At 38.6% G+C, this 23,664-nt stretch overlaps 1 protein-coding gene across 1 annotated transcript in view; it reads left to right on the top strand.

Moving 5' to 3' along the window:
- FAS (Fas cell surface death receptor) overlaps positions 1-23,364 on the top strand; it is a 28,625-nt gene extending 5,261 nt beyond the window's left edge. The window contains exons 2-9 of the mRNA XM_006096645.3: positions 8,811-8,976; positions 14,301-14,438; positions 15,517-15,625; positions 17,641-17,699; positions 17,854-17,925; positions 19,360-19,421; positions 20,586-20,610; positions 21,363-23,364. Coding sequence (XP_006096707.2) covers positions 8,811-8,976; positions 14,301-14,438; positions 15,517-15,625; positions 17,641-17,699; positions 17,854-17,925; positions 19,360-19,421; positions 20,586-20,610; positions 21,363-21,700 — 969 coding nt within the window. The 3' untranslated portion in view covers positions 21,701-23,364. The remainder of the gene's footprint in view (positions 1-8,810; positions 8,977-14,300; positions 14,439-15,516; positions 15,626-17,640; positions 17,700-17,853; positions 17,926-19,359; positions 19,422-20,585; positions 20,611-21,362) is intronic.
- The last annotated feature ends 300 nt before the right edge of the window (positions 23,365-23,664 follow it).

Genomic DNA, 23,664 nt, shown 5'->3' with positions numbered 1-23,664 from the left:
AAAAAGCAAGTTAACCCAAATTAGGACAGTGACTCCATCTCTTTCTTCTTTTTTAAATAGGTAAATATAGAGACATTGATCATATGATGTAAAACAAAAAGTAATTCTTGAAAAAGAAAAGTCATTCATTATTTCACCACCTAATACAAGTGTTTTTTATTTTACTTACAGCCTCCCTGGCCTTGTATACACATGTACAAAATTGCATATGCATTCAGTGCTTTTTATAGACTGCCTCTTGTCAGTTTGTGTATTCATCAATCTTTTTCTATTTTTACATAATTTTCATATCATAATATTTATTGGATGCATTATAGAGAGAGCATTTATTAAATGACCTTACATTACTATAATTCTTATCACATTATTTTATTACTTATAATCCTATATAATAAAGTGACAATATGCAAATTGACCATCACACCCTCGCAGTGGCAGCAGCAGAGGTGTGTTGGGGGCATCGCCTTCCCCTGATCACTGGGTCATCTCTCACCCCTGAGGACTCCTGGACTGTGAGAGGGGGCAGGCCGGGCTGAGGGACACACCACCCCCACCGCCAGTGCATGAATTTTCATGCACCGGGCCTTTAGTTTACTATAAAGGAAACATTTTTTAAATGTACTGGGATATATATATATATATACACACATATATGCATATATACATATATATATATTTATTATTACCAAAGCCATATATATATATATATATATATATATGTATATATGTGTGTTTATTTATATATATATATATATATATATATATATATAATTACCTAAAAATTATTTTAGAACTATTGTAAGTACCTTACAAAAGGTTTCTGGATCCAGTAGACTGTTTTTTCACATGAGTATAGATTTAGGCCTGTTAAAAAACTGGCCCTTCACTGCCCCAGTCTCTGTTTTGTTTAGCCCATGTATTATTGATACATACATTATGTATGTATTGTACTTTTTGTGCTGTGTGTGTATGCATCCATTCACAAAAGTGGGAAAACAGCATTTAACTACCTCATAAGTTATAATCATTTCCTGGAAAACCCTGGCTTTAAAAAGAAAAAGAAAGTGTTTTTAGCTTTTTATGTTGTTGGATTCCCAACACCAAGCAAGTATCTTTAATCCTTATTGTTTTTTACTTTTATTTTATTTTGATAAATTATTTTGTTAAATTTTTTGAAGTGAGAACGTGGGTAGTAAAGCCCAAATTAGAAAGTTGATTGTTGTAAGATTGGTGACTCCATCTTCCATAGAAGGAAATGAACAAGATGTCCCCTTTGATCACAGCTCTGTTCTTGATTTGGAATGAACTTTTGTGCAACCATGCCAGTCCCACCTATGGCATTTAGAATCAGCATTCACAGCAATATTTGACAACTAGCACATGTTCCATTAAGTGGCTGTGACAGTGAATTTAGTATGAAGTTACGCATTTCGAGCAAGGAAATCTTATAAATGTGCAAATCTTACTACAAATCCAACTGGTGGGTATGCTCAGCCCAGCAAAGTGAGCAAGCCTACTGCAGGTTTTGTTAAGCTGTGGACTGGAATAAATTTGCATATTTACAATAAACTCAGCATTGGATTCATTAACAACAGGTTGTCCTTTCGTTAAAACTTGAAGCATTATAGATTTACTCCCCTCTGTGTTCTGGGAGGCCATGAAAATATAAGATGTGAGAAAGGTCAATGTTGATTTCTGAGGGCAAAGATCTTGGAGGTGGTGGGGGAGGGGAGAGAGAGAGGAGGGAGAGAGAGAGAGAGAGAAAGAGAAAGAGAAAGAATGAATTTAGAGCAAGTGGGTTAAGGTTCTTGCCCCTGGCTGAAAATTGAGCTTTGGTTTCTAGCCATCCTCACAAAAGGTGTCTAGATCCTAGTACCATAGACTGTTTTTTTCATGTAAGTGTCTGTATGGATTTAGGCCTAATTTCAAAAGTTGGGCCTACACTGCCCCAGACTGTTTTATTTAGACTGCATGGTATTAACACACAGACTATGTATGTATGTGTATGTATATACTTTTAATATTAGTTGACACCATTTAAATGTTGGAAGATTTTGGTTTCTCTTAGAAAGATGTGGGCCCACACGCCATGTGGCTCTTACTCTGAACCAAATGGCATCCCCTCTAGACAAGCCCTTCCTACTCATTCTTTTCTGCTCCCCCTGAATGCTTTACTCTTTCTGTGCTCCCACTGTGGCTTCTCTGGGCATCAGGACTATAGGGCTTTAGTTTAGGATTTTATAGCCCTTCCTTTATCCTTTTCTTCCACCAAAGATGACCTGTTTTATTCAGGCTTATTTTTAGAAGGGTCATGATTTCTCCATGAAAAGTCAAATTCTGAGTTGCAAGTGCAGAACACTTACAAATGTTGTTAATCTATAAAGCTCTTACGTCCTCACATGTAAGTGTGACTTACAACCTTTATTTTGCTTCCCTTTTTTAAAAAATAATATTTTTTATTGATTTCAGAGAGGAAGGGAGAGACAGAGAGAGAGAAAGAGAGAAACATCAATGATGAGAGAGAACCATCAATCGGCTGCTTCCTGCATGCCCCACACCAGGGACTGAGCCCACAACCCAGGCATATGCCCTGACCTGGAATCAAACAGTAACCTTCTGCTTCATAGGTTGACGCTCAACTACTGAGTCACCCCAGTCACCCAGAGCCCAGTTGTTCTCCACTGCAGTGAATATCACAATAACTGGGGTGCTTGTTGAAGATAATCACAAGGAGAGCCTCATTCTCAGAGATCCTGAATCTTTGGGTCTGTAGTGGGACCTAAGCACATTTTTTTTAAGCATCACTACTTGATTCTGATGTCCATCAGGGTTTTGAGAACTATTTTTCAAATGCTAGCACTAAACTCAAAATCTAATCCCAGACGGAACTTTCTAGGTTCCTCATTTTATTTTATGTATTGCTTGATTGGTCAGGGGCCTAACCTGCCTCAACTATCTCGCTCCTGGTCTTCCCAGAAACTGATCTTAAGGAAGAAAGAAGACATTATTAGGATAAGATTACCTGGTATTTTTACTTATATGTTTTTTTTAAAAAGAATGCATAGAATCTTCACTTGCCTTTTTCATGTAGAAAATTTATCTATTTTTATGACAGTTTTTCAATAATGTACCTACCTCAAAATGTCATTACTGTTTCCTTATTTTTTACACAAATATGTTAGAGGTGCATTATATAATTGGAAATAGTGAACTATTCATGGTATCTTTATTTTTATTTTCATGGTATCTTTAGAATTTCTTTTTCTGCTAGTGTTGATAAGTAACTAAAAGTCTAGAAAGCAAGTGAGCAGAATTAATCAGCTGAGCTTCATGTATCTTTCCATTTGTGTTCTCGGTGGCAGAGGACAATGAAATGTCAACCCACCTAGTCGGTCCTGGAAGTCTGGGAGGAAGAGGTTTGGGCTCTTATCAGCCCCTGATGATACCGGTTTTAAAAACCATTTGAAATCTTTTGTTTATTTAGCTCAGTGTTCGTGCAAGATGAGAAATGCTTGTGCTCAGCTATGAGGAATCCCAAGTGCTTGTGTACCATGACATCCTTCAGGTTCAGAATCTGAGGGAATCAAGAGGCTGTATTGATTTCTTAGGGCTGCACCACACGTACCACAGACTGGGTGGCTGAAACAACAGACTTTCGTTTTCTCGCAGTTCTGGAGGCTAGACATCTGCAGTCAAGTTGCTGACCAGGTTGGACCCTTTCAAAGGCCATGAGGAAAGGCCCTGTCCCAAGCCTCTCTGCTTAGCTTATGAATGCCCTTCTCCCTGTCTTTATACCTTCTTCCCTTTGTGTCCATGGCCAAATTTCCTCTTCTTCCTTATAGGGACACTAGTTCCTATGAGTTAGGGCATACTCTACAGACCTCACTTTTAACTTAATTATCTCTTTAAAGACCTTATCTCTAAATATGGTGATACCTGGGGGTACAGGGGGTTAGGACTTCAACCTAAGAATTTAGAGGTGGGGTAGATGTGATTCAGGCCATAAGAGTCCTGACTCTCTTGAGGTAGCAGTATGCCGTGGACCAATCTCTACACGAGTTTGGGGGCGCAGCTTCCTCTGAGGGGCTTGAATTGGGTCATCTCTAAAACCCTTTCTGCTCTAAAGTGGTAAATAAAGTGAAATACCAATTTTCAGGTTATATGACTAACATCTTAGGAATTAGCTAGAGACTGCTGGTGTCAACACTTTTTTAAAAAATATATATTTTATTGATTTCAGAGAGGAAGTGAGAGGGAAAGAGAGATAGACACATCAATGATGAGAAAGAACCACTGATCGGCTGCTTCCTGCATGCCCCCCACTGGAGGTCGAGCCCACAACCCCAGCATGTGCCCCCGACTGGAATCGAACCTGGGACCCCTCAGCCCACAGGCCGACGCTTTATCCACTGAGCCAAACCACCCAGCACAACACTTTAAAAAAAAAAATCTCACTTTCTCTTTCTACCATCCTCACAAGTAACCCTTGCCTTCTGTTACCTCTTAGCTGAATTTTGAAAGAGAGTTTGCATGGTAGGTAGAGGGGGACTCTTTTCCCTGGAACCCCGTCATCCACCTACTCTCATCATTCTGTTGGAAGTTCCCCACGAGGAGTTAAAATGTCCACTTTCAATTTGAGATATCTAACTTTTAAGTCACTTTATTAACATGCATTTTTAAATGACTAATAATTTTATTTTATTTTACTGGATAATAACACTCGTTTAAGGAAATATATCCGATTAAAGGTGAATGGTTATGATGTTGGATTTAGTAAAATTATAGGACTACTATTGAAACCTAAAACAGCAAAAGATAGAAAATTTATATGAAGGATAAAGTGCTAATAATTAAATGCAAATAATTTAGAATATTTTCCACCTTCAAAATACTAGGCTGCTGTTATAGATTCACTACTGTTATTATTCAGATTGTCTAATCTTATTAAAAAAGAATAGCACAAATGATAAATCAAGTATCTTTAAGTTTAACGCAATCCTGCTACCTCTACAGTTGTCCCTTTTTATTTTATTTTTTATTATACAACTAACACTTGTCTCGTATAGAAAAACATGTGTTAAAGCAAAAACACACACACACATACACACCCACAACCACAACAACTCACTCATAGTCTTGCCAACTAGAAATAAACACTCAACATTTTGTTGTGTTAAAATAATTTTCTGCTGAAACATTTCTTTATTATTGAAATGTTCCCTCTGTTCCTCCTTCTTTCTATTTTCTTAACCCCTGACCTTCCAGCACTGAACCCTCTCCATGATCGCTATATTCCTTGGTGAACACAGCATTTTCCTGCAGTATCTGAGCACAATGATTGTCTTGAATAAACTCCCTTCTGGGCTTTGGTTAGAAGTAGACCACTTACCTGTAAACTCTTTGAGAGTAGAATCTTTATCTGTTTGCTGCCGTACTCCAAGGTATCTGTCTGGCACTTAGTAGGTATTCAACAAAGTATTTGCTTAATTATTCATTGATTAATGGAATAGCTAATATTATTATTCCCAGAAGAATATACAATTGAGTTTTCTCTGATTTTTAATCTTTGTTTTGACAGAGATTTAAAATTATTTCGATTCCTCTTTTCCCCCCATTTGTTCATTACTTGCTTTAGTTTATTCACATTTCAGAGTTTGATTTAACTTATTTTTACACCTTTTTAAAAGATTTTTCTGATTAAAAAATTTTTGAGCACTCAGCTTATTTACTTCTTTGTGGGTTTCCTGCCTTGTCACAGTCAAAATGCCTCAGCTTCTGCCTGGAAAGTTTGGGTTACATCTTTGCATACTGCAATCTTGAGCTAAATGCAAAAACTTTTTAAAAATACAAGCTATATGGAGCCCTGCTTACATCTCATCATGCAGCAGTCACAACATACTCTTCAAACCTAGCTTTCTTTTTCATTCTTGACATAATTTTTTGATGCTGAACTAAAGAAATGTTTCCAGAGATTCAACTCTGTGAAGCAGGTGTGAGCAAATAAATATGAGTGAGGTTGGTATCGGTGCTTCATGGCCAGGATATTTGTGTCTCTTCAGTGCTCTACTTCAGATTGCACATTGCTCCAATTCTGAATGTACTTTGCACAGTAGATTTTGATTTCCAATCAAGAACTTGAAAGCTAAAACAAAATGAATTAGGTAGTTTCTTCTAGACAGTTCCAGAAAGCTGAGTATATGCAGTTTTCCAGAAATAGCACTAATGCAACACTCCATAAATATAAAATGTGCTGTGTCCCTGAGCATTTGATCATTTAAACCAAGGATTGTGGGCCTGGTCATAATATAGCCTCATGAATATTAGGTAAAATTAGCATACCAAGAGGGATAGGGTCCTCTAGCCATTGGACACACACACACAATTGGGTATCAACTCTGGATGCTTTCATGTGCTGGCAATATCTGGAATGTTAAATGGTTAGTATATTTAATTCCAGGCTATCACATAGAACAATGAGGTAATAATGGAATAAGGATCGTAAAAATTTGAAAGATTTCTTGTGAAAGCCCTTTCCATTAAACATTTTGGTATGCTTTCAATTGCATTATTATTTTCTATAGTGCCCAATTCAATTGCTATTTATTAGCTGTAAATTCTCTGATCTAGAAGAAGAATTGATATTAACAGGAAGGCAGGATGACTTGTAGAGAAAGTAAGAAGTAGGGAACTGTCCTGAAAAGATAAATTGATGCTAATACATTTTTTTATTCAAAGCTGTATGAAAAGATCATAGATTCAAATGTGTTTTAAAAAGTAAGAGTCATGCAAATATTAAGGGTAAAACATCCCCAAGTTATCAATCTATTATATATCACATGCTCATGTGCAAATCTGCTTCTGGAAACTAAACATTCACTTTTTATTACAATCAATGTTTTTAGTCCCAGAACCTGACTCAAGAAATGTCTGTTGGATTGAAGACTCAGTAGCTAGATAGTAAAGACAGCATATTCAGACATAATTCCTCTGATCTGTGTCTTAGTTGTTCTCTAGATAGAGTTGTTCTCATATAGAAAGTAAGCTGTATTCTCTGGTAAGTTCACCTCCTCTTGGGTGGAAGGGAAACAACATGTAATAGGCGTTAAGAGACTTAGACAAGTCCTAGCTCTTTATCTTTTGCTAACGAGTGACCTTGAACAAGTCAGATATTTTCTTGCTATTTTGGTATTATTTTCCCTCCTGGAAGACTAGATATTAGTAATGCATTTTTAAATACATTCATCTGAGGAAGAAAAGTGGAAAGCCATATCTTCCTTCTTCCTTCTTTGGAGGTCCCATGGTATCCTGTGACCTGAAGGGGATACAGGCTTGGTGACCACAGGGGGGAGGGCTAAAAGGGAAGAGATAGGGATTCCTGTGGCAGTGATTGATCTGTGTAGCACATTTAGTTCTCATGACTCAGAAGATGTCAGTATTATCGCTATATCATAAAATACAAAAAATATATATGCCATGAAAACTATGAAAAATGACCATGAGAAAAAAATCCCCAGAACTAATAGTTTAAATTTTTTGATGCTTGGCAATAGAATGTACATTTTACACATAAGATGAGAGATTATTTGAATTCATGTTTAGAGAAATAAAAATAAATAAATAGTAGGAAACCTGGGGGAAAAACAGTACCCCCAAGTGTTTCCAAACATTTTTTAAATCCTCACCTGAGAATATGTTTCTTGATTTTAGAGAGAGAGGGAGTGAGGGGAGGAGAAGAGGGAGAAACATCAATGTGAGAAACATTGATTAGTTGCCTCCCATATGTGCCCTGACTGGGGATCGAACCCACAACCTTTTTTGGTGTACAGGATGATGTTTCAACCAGCTGAGCCACCTGCCCAGGGCCCAAACATTTTTCTAGGAACTCTAGTCTATAACAGATAAATTTGATACAACATCACTTGGATGCAACTTTTATCTCCAGAAGACAGGAGCCAAAAATAAATTAAAGATTGGTTCTCTATTAAGTGAAGTTCCTTTTTTTCTGAACAAAGGTGAAGAAAATTCTGTTAGATTTATTGTATGATTTGATAACCAGAAGGATTCATCAAAACTGTTGATTCTATGACAATGTATAAAAGGGGAAGAAATAGAACATGCTATAAGCTACATGCCAGGCTTGGAAGAAAGTAGCACTTTTTACCTTCACAATAACCCTTAACCCTTCAAGACAGGAAGTACAGATCAGGAAATTGAGGACCTGTGAGGTTATAAAACTTGCCTAAAGTCACATGTTGGTGGCAGAGCTGGGATTCAAACAGCAGTCATTTTGAAATGTCATGGTTTTTCCTACTTCACTATGCTGCCCCTCAGTGGAACTTTATAATAATGGTAGCAATAATAATTCACAATCATACTGCTTATTGACTATTTATTTATTTTGAGCCAAGAATTGTGCAAAGACCTTTAAGTGCATTATTTTATTCAATTAACAAACCCATGAAGAGGAGATTATTTGCACTTTGTAAATAAAAAAACACAAAGACTCAGAGAACTTAAGTGACTTCACTTAAAGTCACCAGGCTAGTAAGTGGGAGCCAGTGTTTACTTTTGAGCCCAGAGCCCATTCATGATGCTGTTTCTAGGGCAGATTGGAGAACCGACATCTGAACTGTCCTTCAATGGACCTGCTCCTTTTTTGGAGATGGGTCAACACAACAGGAGGGTGGAGGCCCACACTGATTTTGCCTGTGTATGGCGGCAAATACAGCCATTTGGGGCAGTTTATCCTTGCTTACCAAGTTCTTTAGATCAGAAGCCAGTAAAATTCTCTTCATGCTTTTCTTTTGCAGATACTTGCCATTTGCGCTGAATCATCGACTAAAGCTGATAATGCCCAAGTGACTAATACCTACTCTGAGCTGTTGAAATTGAGTAAGAACATTACCAAAAGAGAGTCCGGCTGCCCGGAAGGCCAACAGCGTCACGGCAGTTTCTGCTGTCGGCCATGTCTTCCTGGTATGTCACACACACATGCAGCAATTAGAGTGAGAATCAGGGTGATGAATAGCATATCGTAATGATGAAGAAAATGTTTTTACAGCACTTGGTTCTCCTATATAATTGCATTACTAAGAACAAAAACCAACTAGGAAATTATTTTACCAAGACATGTTTAGCCCTAGCCGGTTTGGCTCAGTGGTTAGAGCGTCAGCCTGCAAACCAAAGGGTCCTGGGTTCGATTCCGGTCAAGGGCATGTACCGTGGTTTCAGGTTCCTCCCTGGCCCAGACCTGGGCTCTCGTGCAGGAGGCAACCAATCAATTGTTTCTCTCACATCGATATTTCTCTCTGTCTTTCCCTCTCTCTTCCACTCTCTCTAAAAATCAATGGAAAAATATCCTCGGGTGAGGATTAAAAGAAAAAAAAGACACGTTTAATTCATCTTTATCACTTGTTGGATGTGAATATAAATAGGTATAATTTATAAATGCTATGTACCTCTGAAATGAGAGGATTTATCTATTTAGCTGCATTTTTCACTAGCAAAAGAAGACTCATTTGTGGGTATTAAAGCTCATCATTTCAGAACGGATTAGTATATTTCATAATAATCGTGGCAATCTGAAAGCAAGTATTTCAGTACTTCTGCACAACTAGAGACACTGAAGCCTGCAAACAGCATTTGCATTTTGCAGCCTAATAACTAGCCAAGCTAGAAAAGCAACAGACAAAAACCAACGGTTTTTAAACATCAGTATTTTGAAATACAAACTAGTTTCAGATCGGAAATCCTTCAAACACCAGCAAATTGGAAGCTAAGCAGAATGCAATTGTGCAAGCCATTTTTCAACATGGAGTAAACTGACGACTATTTCATACAGATATGAATCTCTTCTTGCTGCTTTGTGAAGTAAGACAGGAAGATAAAGGAAAACAACACATGGACATATGTGACAGATTAGCAGAATCATAAAGGATTGTGTAGGGTTTCATGGTTGGCCTCCCAGAATCCCAGCACTCAAGCCGTTTATAAGACTAGAGGCCCGGTGCACAAAATTTGTGAACTGGGAGGGGGTGTCCCTCTGCCCAGCCTGCACCCTCTCCAATCTGGAACCCCTCGGGGGATGTCCGACTGCCAGTTTAGGTCCGATCCCACAATCTGGGACTGCTGGCTCCCAACCACTCATCTGCCTGCCTGCCTGATTGCCCCTAACTGCTTCTGCCTGCCAGCCTGATAGCCTCTTAACTGCTCCCCTGCCAGCCTAATCGACACCTAACTGCTCCCCTGCCGGCCCGGTTGCCCCCAACTGCCCTCCCCTGCCGGCCTGGTCGCTCCTAATTGCCCTCCCCTGCCAGCCCAGTCCCCCTCAACTTCCCTCCCCTGCCGGCCCGGTCACACCTAACTGCCCTCCCCTGCAGGCCTGGTCTCCCCTAACTGCCCTCCCCTGCAGGCCTGGTCCCCCCCAACTGCCCTCCCCCGCAGGCCTGGTCACCCCCAACTGCCTTCCCCACTGGCCTGATTGCCACAACTGCCCTCCCCTGCCAGCCATCTTGTGGCTGTGGGCACCACCATCTTTGAGGGCATGGCAGTCAATTAGCATATTCCCCTCTTAATTGGCTGTGGGTGCCACCATCTTTGTGATGATGTGAGGGTCAATTAGCATATTCCCTCTTTATAAGATAGGATTCTATAAGTCTTCCCTGGCTTTCTCTCCAGGCATTAATAATGCTATAGAAGATCTCCCTTATAACTTAACCCTTTACACTTAAGGCCATTTACTCTTCTCCAAATGGGAAAAAAAGAGTGCCTCTTGACTTTTGATAATTTGCTAAACATATCAACTTGTCCTGTGGATTTAAATCTTTCATTTCTTTTTCTTTTTTATTTTATTATTGATTATTATGTGTCCTTATCCCCTCATTGCCCCCCCAATCATGCCCTCATCCTCACCCTCTGTTGTCTGTGTCCATTGGTTAGGCTTATATGCATACAAGTCCTTTGGTTGATCTCTTACCCTAACCCCACCCTCCCCTACCTTCCCTCTGAGGTTTGAGCACCTAATCGATGCTTCTCTATCTCTGAATCTGTTTTTGTTCATCAGTTTATGTTGTTCATTATAATCCACAAATGAGTGAGATCATGTGATATTTATCTTTCTCTGACTGACTTACTTCACTTAGCATAATGTTCTCCAGCTCCATCCATGCTGTTGCAAATGGTAGGAGTTCCTTCCTTTTTACAGCAGCATAGTATTCCATTGTGTAGATGTACCACAGTTTTTTAATCCACTCATCTGCTGATGGGCACTTAGGCTGTTTCCAAATCTTAGCTATTGTAAATTGTGGTGCTATGAACATAGGGGTGCATATATAAATATTTCATATTTTTAAAATGCAAATAAAAACAAAGGTAATATGCTTTGAATGTCAAATTGTCAAGGATTTTGGTCTTCTTGCTTTTGTTTGGTCTTGCTTTGTTTTTCACATTCATTTAAGGAGTGATTTCAGCCCTGGTGAGTTTGCTTATGAGCTAAGAATGTTTATATACCATTATTTCTTTTTAATTGGAGTACGTGGGTCAAAAACTTAAAGACCTTTTTACCCACTGATACAGAAATCAATTTGTAGGAAAATGTTTTAAGAAAATGGTCAAAATAAAGAAAATTCCGTATGTGTGACATTTCATTATGATACTCAATGATCTGGAATTAAGTAAATTTTGGAGTAGTCAAAAGCTAGAATATTATGGTCAATCAAAGTCTTGGTTTCTGATATATTTCTAATATATTCCTCAATGTACACAAATTCCCTTAAGGGATTTCTTTCTTCTTCTTTTTTAAAATTCTTTATTGTTGAAAGTGTTTCCTTCAGGGATTTCTAACTGATCTGCTGGCTGAATTAACTGGTTCTCTCTGCTCCATTTCTAAAATGTCCTGGATGGCATCCAACACACGCTGAACCCTCCACCCACTTCTAGTCCCTCCTGTTGAATTTTAGGCTTTATTAGTATTCAAATTGCTTCCAAATCTGTGATGTAAATATGATTTTATTAAATATTATATAATCAATGGTATATGAATACAAAGAGAAGACAGATTTTAGTTCTGTGAAAACTACTTTGAATGCTTTGGAGAACTTCAGTAAAGGTGAGCTGCTAAACTGAGTTGATGACTTAGGTGAGGGCAAAATCAATGGAAAAATTATAAAATTATAAAAATCTTGAAAGCTTCTCATACAGATTATTGGTGTCTTTAAATTTTCTCAGGTTTGATGCTGGTCAAGGGCATTCTGGTTGCAGGTTTGATCCCTGGCCCTGGTTGGGGCACATGAAGGAAGCAACCAATCAGTGTGTCTCTCTCACATCACTGTTTCTCGCTCTCTCTGTCTCTCCCTCTCCCTTCCACTCTCTAAAAAAAAATGTCCATGGCAAAAAGGATTTGGGAGGATTCAGGTGAAGATTAACAAAAACAAACATTATTTTTTTAGTGATTTTCTATCATAAAAGTCCTTGCCACATACCATATCCAATAAGAATTTTACAGTGTACTATATCATATACAGATATGATATACATATTACATATACATATACACACATGTATATACGTATACATTGGTATTATAAGAGTGCACCAAAATGATAAAAATGGTTATCTCAGGCTAATTAATATATTGGTGCTATTTGTACTTTCCTGCCTTTTCCAAACTTTCTACAATGAGCATATGTACAATTATACTCAGAAGAAAAATGTATTATTTTCAAGAAAACAGCTACTCATTTTTATATTTTGATAAATTTAGGTTGTGTACATTGGAGGAAAGAAAGAAACCTGTGATTTATTCTCTCCCTGACATGTTGTAGGCATTGTGCTAGGCACATTCTGCAGGGTTGTTCATCAAAGAGGACAATTCATTTAGAAACTAGGATAATGCCACTGGCAAGCAAATAACATGTACTTTGGCTTGGTTTTCTTTCAAGTATTGCCACAGCATTATAAAGCCCCAGTGCACCGTATTGGAATTCAATTCCAGGTTTCCAGGTTTTTTTCTATTGACAGAATAGTGTCCTTGTTTACGAAAATGTCATATGTTTACATTAATTTGTTTATGTAGTAAGCATTTTGCTTTGTCAAAAGAATGATACGAGGTTGTTGAGAAAGTCATATGCCTAGGAAAGACACCATCAATTATGTTTGCTATACATGTGCGTAGGGCAGATTAGACTTTTCTTGTTCTTCTTAATTATTTATACCATCAGTAATTGGAGTCACTAGTCATGCTTCCTCGTACATTCCCCTTTATATTTTCTGACACTTTCTTTTTCGTTCTCTATCTTTTTTTGCCCTCATCTAGTTTTCCCCATAGCATTTATCACCACTTGATGCCATATATTTATTTGTGTGTTGCCTGCTTTTACCCTGAGAATGTGAGTCTTGGAGACCAAGGCTTTGTTTATTTCCTGTAGTACCTCCAGCTCCTAGGTAGTGCCTGGAACACAAGAGCCTTTAATAAACACTTGTTAAATAAATATATTTTCTATGAAAAGGCATTGTTGTATAATGCTTACTCACAGCAATAAGATGACTTGTTTTATTGTTCAAGTCAATGAAAGCAAATGGGAATATCATTTGAAATTGTGTGCATTAAGATAACAAATCTGATGATAAATTTTATTATAAATATGTTCATCCCTGCCCACCACAACTTACTCTGACCCGTAATGGCAAAGGAATAGAAAGAAGAGGGACTGTGAGCATTTACTAGGCAGGCCCTGTGCAGTTCTGGTAGCAATGCAAGGTATTATCTCCGTCTTATGCGTGAAGAAATGTAGGCTCAGAGAGATGAAGCATCTTGTTAAAGCTCACGGGGCTACTAAAGATTTCACCAAAGTCTTTAGAACCTCAAATGTGCTTTTCCTTACATGTACTCTTATCCGCATCTGTGGACTTTGGAAAGTGAAATGAGAAGCCAGAAAAAAGTGAATGCTTTAGGTCATTTCCGTGGCCAGCAGCAGCCATCTCCTAGCAACCTCTCCCCCCACCAAAAAGTTAATAAGGGCTTTTTTATTTTCTGGTGCATTTGGTCATTCCAGCCTCCCCCTCCCCACTCCGTTTTCTGTCACATGTTACTATTGTTAATCATCCTGCATCACTCTTTCAGCTTTTGTCTTGGGAGACTTTCTGTCTCTTGACATGATTTTTACAATAAGCATCTCCTCTATTGTCTATAGATCATTAGCCAAATTTCCCTGTCTTAGCAGTGTTTTGCTGCCGTACCTGCATACTTTCCAAGCTGTTGCATTCAAGTACTTGCTCCACTTTTCTGTCTCTTGTTTTGGCAGGTGAACGGAAAAAGGATGACTGCAAAGCTGATGGGGACAAACTTGTCTGTGAGCCCTGCTCGGAAGGGAAGGAGTACACAGACAAGGAACATTATTCTCCTACATGCAGAAGATGCGGGATTTGTGATGGAGAGCATGGTACGAGTCTTAAAAAACCATTGGAAGTGACTAATTGTGATGCTCCATGTAGAATCATTCATAATATACCTATAATTGGAATTTGGGACCTACTCTGGTGCTATGTTGGTATACAGGAAGGGGTAGGATGGGGCTGACTGGGGTAAAGCAGGGTCAGGGACTGAACTAATCACTGGGCTAGACGCTTATGAGCCAAGTCTGGGCAGTCTCCCAGATGAGGAGACAGACTAAATATGAACCCTATGAACAGAGTTCATTAACTCCAATCAAAAATGCAGAAACTTTTTTTCCTGCCTTGATTAATGCATGTGCAATGGCTCTTGTTCATGGCCAGAGGGCGCTCAGAAACCTTCAAATGCAAGGACAGAAGATCCTGAGAGGTGGGTGGGATGCTTCACCTTCTTTGGGGATCTAGTTTGTCCTGATAATTCCAGTTGGACGCCTGGATTTTCATGACTAGCCCAATCTATTTTGAGGGCCCAGATTAAAATGTAACAGAAGTACTCCCAGTTTTGCTTGACATTAAGAAATCTCTGGACATAAGTTTTTCTTGTCTCCTTTAGAGCCCTAAAGCAATGTTTCTCAACCCTGGCTGTACATTAGAATCACATAGGGAGCTATGAGAAATGCCAATGTTTAGGTCCCACCTTAGACCAATTAAATCAGAATCTCTAAGGGCAGGCTTTGGCATTGGTCTGCTTGCCCAGGTCGGGGTGAGGCTTGACAATTTGCATTTCCAACAAGCTACCAGGTGATGCTGATGCTGTTGGTCCACAAGCCACACTTCGAGTAGCCAGGCTTTAGACTAGAAGAACAGGGGAGCTATTTAAGCAAAGGTAGGGGTTTTCTTGGTTGCTGGATTGTCTATCCATTTAACACTCTGCTAAATGATTTCAACCATTTCAACCTGGGGTTGCCTGTTTTGTGTGTAAACACTAGTTGTATTCCTAACGTCATGATGGTGTGACTGCTCATATAAGCAGCAGATCTCAAAAATCAATGCTGCTCCTGCCCATCATTTCCATAGCCAGTGTATAAGTAGCTGCTATAACTAATTGTCTACAAATTGAATTTCTAGGCTTAGAAGTGGAAAAAAACTGTACCAAGACCCAGAATACCAAGTGCAGATGTAAATCAAACTATTTTTGTAACACTCCTCCATGCGAACACTGTAACCCTTGCAGCACGTAAGTTTTGTTCTTTTACTGATTAAAACACTAGATATACCTTGAGAGATAATGTCTTCCTAGGGGGAAGCAGCACTGGGTTCTAGTCTTGCTTTGCCTCCAAACAACTGGATAACCATTTGTTTATTCAGACATCCAGGCTCCAAACATGTATTGAACCTCCTCTGGGCTGGCCAGTTCTAGCCACTTAAGCTAACCATATGAGCAAGACACATTTCTGGCATCGAAGCTCTCAGGCTAGAGGCAAGGACATTAAAAAAAAGGTGTGGTTATTGAATCAACACCATGTGGCAAGCATCAGAAGAAACTCGTGCCTAGTGTGTTATGAGTTATTTAGAACTTTTCAACCTTGCTGGGGGAGATGCAGTGAAGATATGACACATGGCTTGAGTCTTGAAGGAAGGTGAGCATGGATCTGAAGGACAGTTCAAGCAGGGGACCAGCAGGTGCAGAGAGACAGGGGAAGCTCCAGAGAACAGCGTACCTGGCTGGAGTGTAGGAAAGACTGAAAAGGAGCCAGGGCCAGATCATGAAGGGTCTTGTCTTTCATGCTAAAGAGCTTGGTTTTGACCCACAGTTAGAAAACCTGACTGTGCATGTCACTTTTCTCCTCCTCCTCCTCCTCCTCCTCCTCCTTCACCTTCTCCTCCTCTTTCTGTTAATCCCTACCCAAGGATATTTTTCCATTGATTTTTAAGGAGAGTGGAAGAGGGAGGAAAGGACAGAGAGAAATACTGATGTGAGAGAAACACATCAATTGGTTGCCTCCTGCATGTGCCCCGACCAGGGCCTGGGCTGGGGAGGAACCTGCAACCAAGGTACATGCTCTTGACGGAATGGAACCTGGGACCTTTTGGTCCACTGGCCGACGCTCCACTGAGCTAAACTGGCTAGGACTAAACTTTTCTTCTGATTAACAGAGTAAGTTTAAGCAGACCACTTAACCTCTTTGAGCCTCGGTTTCCTCACATTAAGATGGAGACAATCGTCACTTGTCTTTAGGTCACATATTTGTGAAGATCAGATTGGGTAATATGTATTATAAAAATAGCTTTTACTTTGTAAGACACTGTTTTGCATACATATAAATATCATTAAGATTATATCAATGTACCGCTCCTTAAACTTGTAATCATCTTAGGAGTCACTTAGGAGTTCACCTAGTAGGCTTGAAAAGTAGGAACATTATACTTGATGTCTCTTATTTACTAGAAAAAATTTAAGGTATGTGCACTTAACCTAGCCTCTCCTTTCTAGCCCCAAGTATCTGAGACAGCCCTCATGATGACAGAAGTAGGGATTGGAGTTGGAGGGAGGGACTAATGTAAGTCAAATAATAACAACAATAGCAGTTTTAAATGCGGTGGTTAAGTAACTTGCTCAAACTCACCGAGTTAGGTAATGGACAGAGCCCAGTTTTAAATGCGGTGGTTAAGTAACTTGCTCAAACTCACCGAGTTAGGTAATGGACAGAGCCCACCTTTAATTCAGACTGGATCAGTGTTTGTCTGAAAAAAAAAATAAGGAAACCTCTTGAGTATCCTAATGGCCACTTGGTGTTAAAGAGCGAACCCTCTAAGGCCCAGCGGAGTAGGCTGCCTCAGGAGCATCATGGGTAGTAGCTGTTGTCTGGCCATTTTTATTGTTCGATGGGACTGCTTTGAAATTGCCTTTGGTAGTTTATCATTGTCTCCTAATCTTTTAAGAGCACAGCTTATGACCAATTTTAAGTTTATGTCAGGATCTATTTCATTCTTTTTCTTTTCTGCCAATACTTTATTACCTTCTTTTACCTCTGGGTATTTTAAAACATAGTCATTCTTTGTTCATCCAAACATCCAAATTATGTTACAGATTTTTACCAGCTCTACCATGCTAATCTAGAAATAGTTGAGGGAATATGTTTGCCAGAGATGCAAAAATGACTACAATAACCTAAGATGTATAGTGTGTTGTTGAAAATGATCAAGGAATTAGCCCACCAGGCTTTTTGCCATTTCTCTGTATTTTTTTAGGTGTGAACATGGAATCACTGAGGATTGCACACCAGCCAATTACCACAGATGTAATACAGGTTATTACTTTTTTTAATGAGTAGACTCTCCTTTCTCCTATTCCCACGGTAAAATCTGAAGAAAAGCCCATCCCTTTTGATTCTTTGAGAGTACCTTGTTCAATCTTAAAGACTGCTCATTTTCATGTAAAATGTCCAATGTTCCAACCTACAGGATCCAGATCTCACTTACACTGGCTGTGGTTCCTGTTCCTGGTTCCAGTAGCAGCTGCATTCATATTGTGGCGTAAGTTCTTACTTTGTTCAAGTTGCACATTGAAATAACTTGGAAAGGACTTGTTCAAAGAATTCCCCTCTGTCTCCAACCTATAAGAAAGCTTCCACCAGGTAGGTAGCTAGCCCTGGTATATTTTTAATTCCTGCCACCAAATGCACACATGAACACTGAAAGAATAGATTCTATTTATATTATCCCTCAGCTACAGTTTTTGAGCAATAATTTTGGAGCACTGAGTGGCTATTCCCATCCTCACTGTGTTTTCATCCTGGCAGCAGCAAGTTTGCCAAGAATCAAAAGTAATCTTTCACCGTCCATTGAGATGGTCCTGTGCATTAAGATAACACATTAAGAAGCAAGGGCCTTGCTGGGAAAGGCATTGCAGGGGAGACTTGGTAAATTCGTCCCTCTCTGCGCCTCCTCACCCTTGCTCAAACTCCATGATTTTATTATTTCTCCATCATAATTTAAAATATTGTGCAATACATTTTATGCAAGGGTTACCTAGGAAATCAGCAGATAAGCCAAATAAGCCCAAATTGAGGGTAATCATAATTACACTAGAAAAATCCCTTTTAATCATTTCTAAAACACAGGGTGATGCAGTTTTCAATCACTCTGAAGCATCCAATTGGAATAGGCTCTGTTTCTTCATTTTAGCTGAAGGTAAAGAGGTTGCTCAGCTAAAAATACATACAGTATTCTATGTTTAAATACCATAACCATGCTTGCAGACTTACACATTCCTTTCTCCCATCTCATACTGACTTCAAGGCAGACATTCATTGAGTGTGTATACTTGAGTTATTTGTGAGTGCATGTACTTGAATTTCTGGGCATTAAATGCCACTCCATGGCAAGCTGACGTCAGCTTTCCATATCCTGTGCTTATATGCCCTGCTGTAGCCATGACATGTAGCTCCAGGTTGATGAGAGGAAATAGTGATATCACTCAATAAGTCAAAAGCCAGCTTTAGGCTAGGCCACTGTGAAGTAATTGGATGTCTCAATTAAGGTGTGGCATACTGCCCGCAGGCATGGCTCAGTGGTTAAGCCTCAACCTATAAACCAGGAGGTCATGATTGATTTCCAGTCAGTGCACATGCCTGGGTTGTGGGCTCGATCTGCAATGAGGGGAGTGCAGGAGGCAGCTGATCGATGATTCTCTCTCTCTCTCTCTCTCTCTCTCTCTCTCTCTCTCTCTCTCTCTCCCCCTTCCTCTCTGAAATCAATAAAAATATATATTTTAAAATATGTGGCATATCTCCAGAACACTTGACCTGGTGGGGTGAGATTGTCCAAAATCAGGAGGACAATTGTGTATTTTAGGGTCACTTTACATTTCAATGAATTTCTGCTTTTTCTCACACTTCTCTAGTGTGACAGTAGTATTTCCTCCAAGGCTGAGACCTGAGTCTGATAGAAATTTCTTTCATCTTTTAGCGGTGAAAAGATGGCGCCAGAATAATAATCTCCCTCTCTCTGAACCTACATCTCCAGATACTGTAAGTGTTGAAACATGCATCAGCTTTCTTAAAAACATAGAGAAGGTAGTAATTCAACTTTTTATTCGCCACTTTTTTAACACAAGCATTTATTGTGTCTGTGTGTGCATGGGTTAGAAGGCATCAAAAAGTAATTCAGATAGGAGGCACAGTGTATAAGTAAGCTCCGTACAACGTAAGAGTTAACACAGGACTTAAGTGGGAGGCTGCTCAAGGTGAGTTGGAAAAAGGATGTGGCCAAGCAACATGTCCCACGTCGGTGTTATTCGTGCAGAGAAACTACAGACATCCTTTACCAGAGCATGGATTCGGTATCCAAGCCCGAACAGACAAAGCTCTACAGCCCACTATAGATAGGGCACAGCTCAACTTTCTCCAGCCACTCGTTACCATAGCCCCCACTATATTTCTTTTCCAACATGGAATCAAAGCATTTCAAATAGCAGAAGTTACACAGGGAAGATAAACCAGTTCACTTCATGAATAATGCTTTTTCTCATTTAGGGCTAGGGCTCAGGTGGAGTTATAGTTTTTAAAATCAATATAGTACAAAATAATTTCAATTTAAACCATTTTCTCATGTCAAAAGGAAGAATAGTTACCGTGCCCTAGCCGGCTTGGCTCAGTGGATAGAGCGTCAGCCTGCGGACTGAAGGGTCCCAGGTTTGATTCCAGCCAAGGGCACATGCCTGGGTTGCGGGCTTGATCCCCAGTAGGGGGCGTGCAGGAGGCAGCTGATCAATGATTCTCTCTCATCATTGATGTTTCTATCTCTCTCCTTCTCCCTTCCTCTCTGAAATCAATAAAGAAATATATATTTTAAAAAAGAATAGTTACTATAAAAAGAGTTTTTGAATGATTATGTTTATTATGTTTGTTTTCGTGAGTCTATATGAAACATAACCTCAGTACATTCCATGTTCCTTGAATGTGTAAAAAATAAGCCAATATTCTTTAGTTTCTGGAAATGCTGGAACCTTTCAGAATAAAAATTTTAATGATGAAAGAATCCTTAATCACTTCATCTAGTTAATTTTATATATCAAGCAACTGGTTGTACTTCCTTCAGTATTAAGAAAAAATTTAAAGATTACATTTAGACTATTCTAAGTGTATTTTTATTTTTTTCTCTTTCTGTCCATGTGTTGTTTTTTTTCTGTCCAGGAAATGCCCACAGGGATTTCTCCAGGTAAGGCTTTTATCATTTTATTTCATCGAGCTGGCTTCCATAGGAGTAGCAGGCCAATTTTAGAGTAAGATAATGTTGCTAATTTCAGTGACATATTGTGGGGTCTCGCTATTCCTTGAACTTATAGTTCTTCCCATTCACCATCCAGGGATTTTTAGGCAGTTTGTTTAAATTTATAACTAATATTCCTAGTTAAAAATAAATGAGGTAGCAATAAAACACTATATTCTGAGGCTTTGGAAAATTTTCCTTTTACAAACATTTAGGTGTATTATAGAACTTCTGCCTAAATTGACTTAGAGGTTAATTTAAATTGTAGACTCAGTTATTATTGGTGTGTACCAGCTCTATAACAACAAATTATTATTCTATTCAGTTCTCTTTTTTGAGCTGTGATTCAGAGATAAGATGATCATAAACCCTTTGCCTATCTATTAGGTTTGTAGGTCATTGAACATCAGACCCATAGGGGACCTTAGGGGTGACCTTTTCCAACCTGTTGATAGATGAGAAAAGAAGACATAGAGATGTTATGTATCTTGTTCAGGTCATAGAGCAAATTACTGGGGATATAGGACGTCTTGGGATTAGAAGGCAAGGTTATTTCTGTTTTTACGTTTCCCTATCAGCTCTTTAGATCTCTAGGACTAACCTGTATTCTTAAGTACTATAAGAGGAGAAATAAATGGTTTCCAGTCATGGCAATTTTGTTTACCAGAACCAATTTTCAGAGACTATTCTCTTTTTTTCAGACATTGACTTGACTGATTACATTAGCACTATTGCTGAGCTAATGACAAAAAGTGAAGTTACAGATTTCGTTCGGAAGAATGGTCTCAAAGAAGCCAAAATAGATGAAATCAAGAATGACAATCTCCAAAATACAGCTGAACAGAAGGTCCAGCTGCTCCGTAATTGGTATCAAGTTCACGGGAAGAAAGACGCATTTACCACTTTGATTACAGGTCTCAAAAAAATCAAACTTTGTGCTCATGCAGATAAAATTAAAGATATAGTCCGAAATGACATTAATAGTAAACGTGAAAATACTAACATCACAAATGAAAATGAAAGCCAAAGGTTGGTCTAAAGTAAAAAACAACTAACTCAGTTTTGAGCACAGACAGTAGATAGAAAAATTAGGTAAGTTAGGTGAGGGCTCAAATATTGCTTAACTTTTTACTGAGCATGTTTTCCTTTTTACATTTATTATACTTGCAGGGCTATATATTTATGTGTTTCAAGGACCTCATTATTCTGTCTTCAAGACTATTTAAAATCTAGACATGCCTGATTAAGAATAAATGCAGTGGCATGTTAAGTGTGCACATAGGTGTGTTTGCAAAGACAAAACATTGGGGTCACGTTCTAGTATCTAATACTTTATTAGATTTAAAAAAATTAAAGTTAAAATCATTTTTTGGTATTTCTGGTTATCCTTTTTTGTTAAGACCTTATTTTTTTGTTTGTTTGTTTCCATTTCTCTAACCATGGCTAACTGTAACCTGTTCAGGAGTCTTCAATGCTTTCTTTCATCTCTCAGGGAGTATTTACCTTTTAAACTCCTAATGATTTCCTTCATAGGCCATTACTGCCCTAAAAAAAACCTTCCTCAAAACCACATTATTATTTATCATGTGAGGATTTATTATGACAGCATTATGTGTAAGGCACTGGAAATGTGGATAAGAAAGTAAATATTTCAAAAGGTAGGTTTTATTCATAGGTATGATTCTGTAGATGTGAATATAATTACTGTACAAGAATACAAAGGTCTACCTACAGGCTGACCCCATCCATCAACATAAGCTATGACCTCTTGATGCAGTGTCATAATCACTGAAAAAAGCAACTTTGCCTCTAACCTCCCCAGTTCCTGGAGGATGATTCTAGCGATTTTGCAATAGTATTTGTCAACTTTGTTTGAAACTCAGCATATTCAGGGAAAGCTTGTGTATACCTCTGAATGCAGAATTTAAATAAGGTTCTACTTCAAAGATGTTTACATAGATTATTGGCATTTCATTGTGAAAGATTTCAATTTTGGATTCACATAGAAAATGCCAACTCAGTTATGCTTGAAATTTTATATTTGTATGCCAGCGTACTGCATCACAATAATCGACCACTTTCTCAGGTGCCAAAACAGTTCCATCAGGAAGTATTCCTAGAGAATCATCACCTCTTTGTTTTTTTTCTTGATGTGTGTCTTGAGAGCCTCTACACTCCCAAACCTGGAAGCACTATCTATGAAACACGATGAGCCACTGTAAGCTATGCTGCTCTTAGAAACGTCTAGCCTGGTTTGGAGAGATTCACTGTTCTCATAAGAGGTAGCTCTGTGGTAATCACAGACCCATGTTGCCCACCAAAGTTAATGAGGTAGTTTCTTATCTTGCCCTGTCCCACACAAAATGTTCAATGACTCCCATTTATTCTCTTGCTACAAATTCAGCTTACACCCAGGTTTTAGGACTTGTTATTTCTTGCAGCATCTTAGACAAACAAGCCCCTCTCCCCACTGCCACTTCCTCACTTCTACATTTAGACACTTTAAAAATGTAAGTTAATGTGAATTTTAATAAATAGTATTTATATTTGTATAGATGTAAACTGAAGATAGTTATAAACTGAAACAGATATCTCAAAATACCTAAACAGCTTCCACTGAAGGAAAATTTTCCCCCTTATGTTCAGAAATGTAAAATGTAGATAAAAATGTTTAATTAAAATCATTTTTTGGTATTTCTGGTTTTTGTTAAGACCTTGTTTTTTTTTGTTTGTTTGTTTCCATTTCTCTAACCACGGCTAACTGTAACCTGTTCAGGAGTCTTCAATGCTTTCTTTCATCTCTCAGGGAGTATTTACCTTTTAAACTCCTAATAATTTCCTTCATAGGCCATTACTGCCAAAAAAACCTTCCCCAAAACCACATTATTATTTATCATGTGAGGATTTATTATGACAGCATTATGTGTAAGGCACTGGAAATGTGGATAAGAAAGTAAATATTTCAAAAGGTAGGTTTTATTCATAAAAAAGCTCAATAGGGAT

Source organism: Myotis lucifugus, unplaced genomic scaffold, assembly GCF_000147115.1.
Source record: "Myotis lucifugus unplaced genomic scaffold, Myoluc2.0 scaffold_184, whole genome shotgun sequence".
In the NCBI taxonomy this organism is placed as follows: Eukaryota; Metazoa; Chordata; class Mammalia; order Chiroptera; family Vespertilionidae; genus Myotis; species Myotis lucifugus.
The sequence above is the reverse complement of the archived record's forward strand: the minus strand, read 5'-3'. Positions and strand labels throughout refer to the sequence as shown.